The sequence below is a fragment of the Octodon degus genome, unplaced genomic scaffold (assembly GCF_000260255.1).
Source record: "Octodon degus isolate 3935 unplaced genomic scaffold, OctDeg1.0 scaffold00004, whole genome shotgun sequence".
NCBI lineage: Eukaryota > Metazoa > Chordata > Mammalia > Rodentia > Octodontidae > Octodon > Octodon degus.
The window spans coordinates 31,931,845-31,942,965 of record NW_004524580.1 but is presented as its reverse complement, the minus strand read 5'-3'; the positions used below and the strand labels follow the sequence as shown (position 1 = coordinate 31,942,965).

Here is an 11,121-nt window from a genome sequence, read left to right as displayed (position 1 = left end):
ATAACAGCCAATGAAATATGAAATGTAATGAAGAGCCTGCCGACAAAAAAAAAAAGTCCAGGTCCGGATGGATTCACAGCTGAATTCTACAAAAAATTCACAGAAGATATAATCCCTACACTCCTCAAACTCTTCAATGAAATTGAAAAGGAAAGAGTTCTCCCAAAATCATTCCTCGAGGCAAGTATTATACTGATACCAAAATCAGGGAAAGACACAACTAAAAAAGAGAACTACAGGCCAATCTCCCTCATGAACATAGATGCCAAAATCCTGAATAAAATACTAGTAAATAGAATACAGCAAATCATTAAGAGGATCATACATCACGACCAGGTAAGATTCATCCCAGGGATGCAAGGATGGTTCAATATTAAAAAATCTATAAATGTAATATACTATATCAATAGAGCAAAACCTAAAAAGCACATGATCATGTCAAATGATGCAGAAAAGGTTTTTGATGAAGTCCAACACACATTCATGTTCAAAGTCCTACAGAAAATTGGAATAGAAGGCCTCTACTTCAATCTGATAAAAGCCATCTATGACAACCCAACGACTAATATAATTCTCAATGTGGAAAAACTGAAATCTTTTACTCTCAAATCTGGTACAAGACAAGGGTGTCCTCTATCACCCCTCCTATTCAATATAGTTCTGGAATCATTAGCTAGAGCCATTAGACAAGATGGAGAAATAAAAGGAATAAGAATAGGTAAAGGAAAAAAAAAAGAATAGGTAAAGAAGAAGTGAAACTATCATTATTTGCAGATGACATGATACTTTACTTGGAAGACCCAAAAAACTCCACCAAGAAGCCACTAGAATTGGCAGACAAATTCAGTAGCATAGCAAGATACAAAGTCAATACTCAAAAGTCAATAGCATTCCTCTACACAGATAACAAACACACTGAGAGGGAAATTAGAGAATCAATATCTTTTACAATAGCACCGAGGAAAATGAATACCTTGGAATTCATCTAACTAAAGAAGTCTAAGATCTTTTTACGGTAAATTAAGTACTCTGAAAAAAAGAGATCATAGAGGATTTCAGAAAATGGAAAGGTATTCCTTGCTCTTGGTTAGGAAAAACCAACATTGTGAAGATGGCCATACTCCCAAAATTGTTGTACAGATTTAATACAATCCCTATCAGACTACCACCAACATACCTCCCAGACCTAAAGAAATAGTTCCTAAAATTTATTTGGAACCAAAAAAGATCTAGAATAGCAAAGGCAATCCAGGCCAACAAAGACAAAGCAGGAGACATTACAATTCCTGACTTGAAATTATATTTCAAAGCTACTGTGATAAAAATCAGCATGGTATTGGCAACAAAATAGACCTGAGGATCAATGGAATAGATTAGAAGATGCAGAGGCCTCTAGGAACATACTCAACCACCTGATCTTCGATAAAGGGGCCAAACAAGCTTACTGGAAGAAAGATAGTTTTTTAATAAATGGTGCTGGAAAAATTGGCTCTCTATATGCCGAAAACTAAAACTTGACCCAGGTCTATCACCATGCACTAAACTAATCAAAATGGATTAAAGAACTGAACATTAAAAGAGAAACACTAAATCTCCTGGAAGAGAAAGTAGGAGGATCTCTTGAAGACATAGGGATAGGCTAAGAGTTCATGAACAAAAATCAAATCGCACGGGAAATACTTGAAAGAATTAACTACTGGGAACACCTCTTATTGACTTGCACGTCAAAAGAAATTACCAATAAAGTGAAAAGACAATCCACAAATTTCAAAAAAATCTTAACTAATAAGCACTCAGACAAAGGTCTGCTCTCTACAATTTATAAAGAACTAAAGAACATTAGGGCCCCTAAATTTATAGAGACACAATCCACAATTGGGCATCCGAGATGAACATACACTTCTCAGAGGACAAAATTAAAGAAGTAAATATATGCAAAAATGCTCCTCATCACTAGCCATCCATGAAATGCAAATTAAAACAACACTGAGATACCATCTCACCACAGAAAGAATGGCTATCATAAAGAAATCAACTAACAACAAATGTTGGAGAGGCTGTGGGGAAAAGGGAACACTTCTCCACTGTTGGTGGGAGTGTAGACTGTTGAAAGTGTCATGGAAATCAGTGTGGAAACTCCTTGAAAACTAGGCCTGGAAATCCCATTTGAGCCTGCTATCCCCCTACTGGGAATTTTCCCGGAGGAACTGAAAGCATCATGTCATAGTGATATATGTGTACCTATGTTTACAGCAGAACAATTTGTGATAGCCAGATCTTGGAAACAGCCAAGATGCCCATCACATGTGAAATGGTTGAAAAAGATGTGGTACAGTGGAGTATTACTCAGCTATAAAGAATGATAAGCTCGAAGCCTTCATATTTAAGTGGATGCCACTTGAAGATATACTTATTAGTGAAATAAACCAGACCCACATGTGTAAATATTGCATTGTCTCCCTAGTATAAGAACTCAAAAGAGGAATTACATATAGAAAGTTACAACACAAATAAAAGGAAAGTGAGAACTTGAGGATTGGACAATGAGGAGTGGGCAAGGAGAAAAGGTGGGAAACATGACGGGGGCAAAGCCATGCATTTGTACACACGAGATGGGTGGGGCAGTGATCCTGGGGGACATCAGCAGGTTTTTGAGATTAGTGGTTGCCCGGTGGGATTCGCACCCTGACTAATTGTATATGCTGGTGCCTTTGAGCCAGGCGGCTGTGCTGAGGATGGCAATGTGTAATAGAGGGGTCACGCTTGGAGTGCCTGCCATCCTGGTCTTCTAAATATGTACTTCTTGACATGACATACCAATTATTGCCATACTGTCTCTCAAATAAAGGGGTTTTCTGTTATTATTTTGTTTTAAAAGGGTAATAAATGAAAAAAAAAAGACATAAGAATAAAAAAAAAAATTTAAAAAAAGTCACAAGTCTGTCCTGTTAAAATTCTGTATATGGTTAATTTCTAAATTTCTTTGTAAAAATATGCAAATGCTTATATTTCAACCTTTATAAAATTATTTTTCCTACATATTCTGTAAGGTCTTAAAGTTCAACATACCAATATTTAATGGAACATACCTGTTCCATGATATGCCAAAGATGTTTGATATTTAGACAGATAGGGTAAAGCAAGCTGCATGTATTGCAGGTTAATGATAAGCTTCTCTTCTGGAGGGTTAACAACCTAAGTTAGCAGTTCAAAATTGGAGAAAAGGAAGGGTTGCAAGGTCAGCCAACATTTTGGCCCTCGCCTTTCAAGGTCAGTGAAGACTCGGGACATAGGAGAACCTGTACTGTAACAACACGTAACTCAGTTGTGCTCCAAATTTTCTGATCAAGAAGATCATGGAGTCACAGAGGAATGTGATCAATGATATACAGTGTGCCTGGGGAGAGTCACATGGAGAGAAAAAACATTCTCTCAGGCTTTCATAGAGAGCAAAGTGCTCAATCCATGGCTGTGACTTATCCTCATGGCTGGCACTGACAAAGGATCTACAAAGTGCGGTACAGGGCTACGGGATAAATCCTGAGGGTACTTGGCTGACCTTATCAGATACAAAAGTTACATTTCTTGCTATATAGGTCTTGCTTTATCTTGTTCTTAACCACCCAGAAGAAAAGTATAAAAGTGAGGTATATAAAGTAAAGCCATGTTAATACAATGAGCTGTAAAAGGCCCAAGTCAATAACTTCTGAGGATATTATAGACTGCTAGACAGTGTTCGATTGTTTAGCTGAATTCAAACACCTCAGTATTTAGATGCCAATAGAATACCCACCTCTGACAGGACTAAACAAAAAAAAGGGGATACAAAGGAAAGATCATTTTGTATTCATATATACAAAACAGTTAGGATAGATATACAGCTGCTTTCACTTAATTCAATGAGAAGAAAGAGGTGCACTAACAGTGTTTGGCAGGACATCCTGTTTGCTTCTTGTACTATGGATAACCACTAAGAAGATAACAATGTACAATGTATTGATTATCGAAACTGTCCTATTATTCAGCTTTGAAACTGTCTCATTCATATTTATTTCTCAATAAAATAAACAAATAAAAAATTACAAAAAAAAAAAAAAAAAAAAAACCCCAAACAAACAAAGCTGGCATGAGGGGCTCTGGAGCGTGGTGCAGCACCCCTCATGCTGGGAACCCTCTTCCCCTTTCTAGCTCCTGTCGAGCTGGCAGTGGGGTTCTGATCCAGGAATGTCTGTGGCCACCCATGACCCTCCACTGGCCTGCAGAGCCACAGCCATGCCTATGTGCCTTTGCGCTCCGGTCTGCAGGGAAGGTCAGCTGAGCACCCGGGCACTGATGGCAACCTCCACTGCCAAGTTCAAACTTAAAAATAAATAGCCAGAAAAAGAAAATATGCCCAGCCAAATAAAAGTTTTTAAAAGCTTTATTTCTGAAAAGATAATGGAAGATACTACACTTACGAAGTAAGAAAAATAAGCTAAAGAGTGTTGGTGGGGCTAGTGAGATAGCTTGGCGGTCTAAGTGCCTGCCTGGCAAGCACAAGGATCTGGCTTTGATCCCTGGTCCCACATGCTACGCCAGCCCCCAGATCCCTGGGCGCACTGTGCCGGCCACCGAAAACAGGCATGACAGTGCATGTGTGTAATCCCAGCACTGAGGAGGCTGAGACAGGTGGATCACTAGGAGTCCAAGCTGTGTGGTGAGACCCTGTACCAAATACATAAAAGCTTTTTAAAACTTAAAAAAAGGGGGGCTTGAATATACTTCAATATTGAATTTATAATACAAAATGAAAACTTTTTTCAGAAAGCAGAATGGAGCTAGCACATAAATTTAGGGGCTGGTCCACGAGGACTGCATTCAGTGGCAGCTGCACAGCTGAGGGGTCCAAGTTCAAGGTCAGCCTTGGCAGTTTAATGAGACTGTGTCCAAAATAAAATATTAAAGGGAATAAAAGTATAGCACTGTACTGTTTAATCCAAAATTCTAAAAAAAAAAAAAACCTGAGATTACATAGAGAATAATCAGTAAGAAAGCCATGAGTTTCTAGAAAAATGGAGTTCACGATATACAATGAAAACAACAGTCACCCCAGAGCATTTCACTGCTGAAGCCTCTGAGAACTGGGGCGCAAAGGGAGAGGGCCATATATAAGAAATTAAGACTCCAAGTGGCAGCAGACTTCTGAACAGCAATACTGCTGAAGGTCAGAAGAAAATGCTTTCAAATTTCTGGGGAAAGTTTTCCAATACAGAATTCTATAACCCAGTCAGATGATCAATAAAATGTGAATAAGATGTTCAGCTATATAAGATCTCAAAATATTTACCTTTCTTAAGACTAATAGAGAAGTACTGAATAAAACAGAGGAAGCTAGAAGAGAAAGAAACAAAGTCAAGAAACACAAGCCCTAATTGGGGAAAAGAATACAAGAAGCTCATGATGCGAACCAAATTCAAAGTACAAGACCAGAGCAGACTTGAGCTTGAAGACAGGGCTCCAGAGGGCGGGAGTGCACAGGGAAGGAACCTTCTATGCCTGGACTTGAGCATGAATCAATGACAGGAAGAAAAGGAAGCAAATGGAAAGTGAGGTCCGTAGTGCCGGCCTCGCCGGCAGCCACGCTCTGGCTAGCAGCGCACAAGGGCTTTGCCAGCTTCAGGGCAGATCAGTGCTCTGGGCCGCAGCCTGGGCATGCGTCTCAACAGGACTGCTATCCCTGGATCGCACTCACCACAGTGGGCTTACAAGTAAGCTGTGGGAGCCCTACCTACCACACCCTCCTGAGCCTCGGCAGCCTTCCCTGCACTTCACTGGTCCCCGGGCCACACAGAGTGTGGCTCTGCCTGCCCCCCTCCCCGAGAAGGCAAAGCCATGCCCTTCCTAAGCTCCCATGCAGACCTACCGTGAAGCACCTCACGAAGGAGCCAGCTCACACTCAGGGGTTCCATATAGCCACTAATATTGCCAAAATGCACAGTAAAGACATTTTAAAGTACTTATGAAGGTTCGAGGTGTGAACATTCACATGTGTACTAAGACTCACCACCAGCTGACAAATAAATCTGACTTAGAAACAATTCTCCCACCACAGAACCTGTCTGTAAGTCACAGACTTACTATACATCTTTAGAAATTTAAATTTCTGTGTGACATTCAGAACAAATACAGATGCATAATAAATTCCAAGCCAGCAGCTCTGACCTGCATATAGTGAGGCCAGGCTGCTCCTGGCCCAGGGCTCTCTGGTGAGCTTTTTCCTACATTTCTATGCTACCAGGCACCCAATCCAGGGCCTCTCAGAGGTGACTGTGCAGAGCTGTCAGGGAAGAGGACTCCATTCTTGGGAAATGTTTTAGAAATCTTAACAGAGAGCTACTACCACCCACACCCATGTGCCACCCACCGCAGGGGTCCACTTACACCGTGAGCAAGGGTGCCGCTGCCGCCTTGTCGGTGGGGCTCCGCCCTCCCTCCTGTGGGGTGAGAAAGTTCACATGCTGTGAGTGCCACCAGCTTCGTGGAAATAGAATCGGAGCTTTGAACGTTACATAGTGAAGACTTGGAAGAGAGCATCTTCATCAGAGTTTATCAGTGCTCTTAATAGCACACTTAACACTTAACTAAAGAATAATATACAAAATTAAGGTTTTTTCTTTAAATGTTCCTTAGTTAAAAATATTTTTGAAAATAGTTGAAATCTGCCAGGTGTGGTGGCACATGCCTGTAAAACTGGCACTCAGAAGGCAGGGGCGGAAGGATCACCACAAGCTCAAGGCCAGCCTGGCCTATCCATTTAGCTGAAGGCCAGCCTGTACTACATAGCAAGACCCTGTCAGAGAGAGAGGAAGAGGGGGAGGGAGAGGGGAGGGGAGGGGAGGGCAGGAGGGAGGGGGTGAAATATTTCTGAAGCTAATTAGAAATACCTGGATGCAAATAACATAAAAGTCCATCAGAATGTGTCTCATACATTTTGTCTGTGTCTACTGCATAAAGGCGCAACAGCCCATTACTGAGCAGGTGTGGACCACCACACCTTAAACCAACCCGAAGCATGTATTTTTTTATAATACACTTTTCTTTTTGGCTTGTTGAGACAGGCTCTTGCTATGTAGCCCAGGATGGAGCACACAGCAATCCTCCCGCCTCAGCCTTCTGAGGCCTGGGCTCCCAGGTGTGTCCACCACACCCAGGATGGAGCACACTTTTTAAGAGGCACATGAACACACATGCTGACTTGGAGTGGGACCACTGTCTCACCTGGCATACTCGGCGCTGCTGAGGACTCTGCTGAGGCAGCCTGGTACGGCAAATCCGTGTTCAGCTGTAGAAGGTAGCCCTCCACCGTGGGCACCTCGTCCCACTTCACATGGAAAGAACTGGTGGTGGCCTTGATCAGCTGCACCTGGGATGGCGCCAGCGGTTTCTCTAAAGAACAACATTGATATGCATTTATGTTTCAGAGATACCAAGACTTTGCCTATGAACTCTGTGTGGGCTGGGCTTTGCAAACATCAGTAATATTTCATCTGTTTACCAAGTCAGATAACATAGCTACAGTAAGTCAAATGAAAACTGTGTGAGACTGACTCTACTTATGTCATTCTTTAAACAAATGAAATTATCCAGTAAGAAATTAATCATTGGATTCAGAAAAAAAGTTTAATTATGGGGGAAGCATTATGTAATTACAGCTACATTATTTTATCTTGTTTTCAAGTTCCATCTTTTCAATTTTATGAATTAATTTTGAGTCAACAGCATAAATATTGTTAATGCTAGTGAAGAGGACCTGGACATGATATTTTAGACAAACAACTTTTCTAAAGTAACAGATTTGAACTACCCAGAACATGTGATCTTGTCATAAAGTGTCATGAACCGTTCTTTTGACGATCATGGATGCCTACAGGTGGAAGAAGGGCCGGGGTAATTTCTCCCAGCCCTCACACCCTTTCCTCTAGTCCTGATCTGTCAGGGGGTCCCAGGGCAGACCACATGCGAGTCTCTGGACAGTTCCACAAGCAGCTGCCTCCCCCTGATGTGCAGACCTCTAACTCCCCAGCTCACCCTTACAGAACCAGCCTGTCCACCATCCGCCTCACATTTAAACAGCTACCTTCAGAGCAGGGCTTGGCCCACATACTGTGGCAGCCGAGCACTGTTTACTGAAAGCAGCCATGCTCCCTGCTTCTATGTCCCGTGCACAGCCACTTCAGGCTGACGCGCAGCTGAGCAGCTACAGGACCATCGGGCATTTACCAACTGCAAAACAACGTGGCAGCTCTGTTTTAGAGGATGAGGAAGCCTAGTTTCTTCAACTTGTCCTACATGAATCCCTCTGTGGTCCTATTAACAACGCAGTCTTAGGAGGCTTCTCAAAGTAAGGCAACCTATACCTTAACAAAAGCACACATTCAGTCCAGAAAGCAAGCCACTGGAAGGACACAAATCATGTGAAGAACAGAAAAACAAAACTGCCAGGAACTGAAGAACCAGACTGAATGGCCCCACAGAGGATTCAGCACACAGATCAAAAATAGACCCATAAGAACATCATGAAATTAGAAAACAATGGGGACACAGAAAAATTTCAAAAGCTTCCAGGGAGGAAAAAGGCACACTACAAAGAACTGCTGAGGCACAGCTGTGTGGGCCTGTAGTCTTGGCTGCTTGGGAGGCTGAGGTGGGGAGATCACGCAAACGTGAGGCCAGTGTGGGCAACATATCAGACCCTGTCTCAAAAATAAAACCAAAGAGGAACAGCAAAAGTAACTGATGGGAGGGGACTGCCTGAGACAGAGCGCTGTCCTAGTATGAGGGGGCCTGGCAGAGGCGAGGCTGAGGGGACTCCAGGAGAGACCCCCTGAAGGTGGGTGCGCCCTTCAAGACGATGGCCCTGGACAGCACACAGATGCATCTGGCATGCTGGGACGCTTCACGGGGCCCGAGTCATGTGAACCACGGGAAATAATCAAGTCCCCAGGCTGCTTTTCCAGGCCCACGGCAAGCTGCTGTGGGGGCTTGCCTGCAAAGGAGAGGCGCACAGCGAGGAGTGGGAGGCGAGTCCTTGGCCTCCAGGGTGCAAAGTGCGCAGCATGCTAGAGCTAAACTGACAAAAGCCAAAATACCAAGACAGCAAATGCAACAACACAGACAAGGAAGTGAGCGCCCCAAGAATCATTCCCTGGAGTGGGAAGAAGACACTTCCACAGACGGGATGGGCAGGTGAAGAAAGGGGGCAGTGACCCAGGAGAGCCTATCAAGTTCTAGTACTCACTTAAATGTTACCAAAGAGGCAGCTTTGCTGAAAGTCAAAAGAGGGCAAGACAATGCCCTGTCCCACTCCAAGAAGGGGGCCAACTTACCAAAAGGAAATGCAAAATCTAACTTCGGCCCCTATGACAGCAGCCATGACTACTTTTAGGAGGTACTGGTGTCTTTAAAGCTTTTTTTGTAAATCCATGAAAAAGACACCCACTCAGACTTGATGGTTTTTGTCTTTGAAAGTCATAGACCCCTAGGAAAACCTACTTTAAAACATACATTCCTGCTAGGCGTGGGGGTGCATCCCCAGAATCCCAGCGCTCAGGAGGCTGAGGCAGGAGGATTGCTGCGCATTTGAGGCCAGCCTGAGCTACAAAGAGAGTTCAAGGCCACCATGAATGACAGAGTGAGATCCTATCTCAAAAAACACATAACACAACACAAAACAAAACAAAAAACCCATCATAATATTTCTCATAGGGAAAAATTCCTATGTCTGTATATGAATTGGATTTCAAATAGTAACTTCCAACTTGAAAGAAGAATTAGTAAATTGGACTTCCATATTTTTCTGTTTACTCATAAGTGCTTCTTCCATAGAAAGTGTTTAGTCTCTAATTCAGCTGTTTTATTATTTTTTCAATTAAGATAATTTTAGTATTAAGTTTTTTATATTTCAAAGATAACAGATACTACTGCAGAAAACACAGATAAAAGAAAAAATTCTGAAAAAGTATATCATCCATAATCTCAGCTCTCAGATAACACTTCAGCGTGTATTCCGGGTTTTCTACTTATATGCCTAGAAAGCTAGTCACAGAGACGTTTCAGTCTGCTTTCCTCCCTGCACAGCACAGACTCTGCCCCAGATCTAACTTCCCAGTGGCTGCCGGACTTGTTCGTCTGCTGACCTGCTGACCTGACGTCATTTGCAGCTTAGCATGGTCTAAATGGAACATTTAGTGTTTCTTCACAAGGCTGCTTTTTTGTTTTTCTTTTTCTTTGCTTTTCTTTTTTTTTTTTTTTTTTTCCTTTTGAGACAGAGTCTCACTATGTAGTTTGGGCTGAACGTGAGCTCACTTTGTAGCCCAGGCTGGTCTCGAACTCACAACAATCTGCCTGTCTCCGCCTCCTGAGGGTACCTTAAAAACAATGCAAAGGAACACAAGACTCTCTGGTTCAATCCCCAATACCACTTACAAAAAGGAAATACACGAAAACAACTCTCCCTCGCCTGCACAGCCCATGCGGCCGGCGCTGGTCACCTCCTGGCCCCCCAGCCCGCTCTCTTCCCCAGGCACTGCTGGCCTTGCTACTCTCCCGGCAGGGCACTGGGCAGCTCCTTCTCCCGACAATGGGTGCCCCTAGGCACCCCCATGAGACTGAAGCAGCCACGCAAGCTGGGCCCAGGGGCTCCCTCACCGGCTCAGTGTCCTGCACTCCCCAGAAACCAAGCCTACGTTGTTCACAAAGCTGGACATCAGCCCTCTGCCTTCCCCGCTTTTCAAAATCTGAGCTGAATATGGGGCCTTATCCGTGTTGCTGCTCACCAGTGAATTCTTAGCACCCAGAACATTTCTTTCTTTCTTTTTTTTTTTTGGTGGAACCGGGGATTGAATTCAGGCCCTCGTGCTTACCAGGGAAGCGCTTATTCCACTGAGCCATCTCCCCTCTGAACATTTCTTGCTATGCAGCTGTTGCTATGCATTTATTGAAAGTGGATGTTAGTTCCACATTTACAAAATTCTTGGTGCTATACAAATTTTCCTGTATAGCAAACAAATACTAATAAAAAAAGAAAGATAATTCTGAAAGGCGTAAAATGAGTATAACAATAAAAATGTGTGTGTATCTTAA

General features: G+C 42.9%; 1 protein-coding gene across 1 annotated transcript in view; it reads right to left on the bottom strand.

Annotated features, from left to right (window-relative positions):
* The window catches only part of Hcfc2 (host cell factor C2), a 35,829-nt gene that overhangs the window by 15,521 nt on the left and 9,187 nt on the right, over positions 1–11,121 (bottom strand). The window contains exons 8-9 of the mRNA XM_004623852.2: positions 7,258–7,425; positions 6,421–6,473 (exon numbers count right to left, since the gene is read on the bottom strand). Of these exons, the coding sequence (XP_004623909.1) occupies positions 6,421–6,473; positions 7,258–7,425 (221 nt within the window). The remainder of the gene's footprint in view (positions 1–6,420; positions 6,474–7,257; positions 7,426–11,121) is intronic.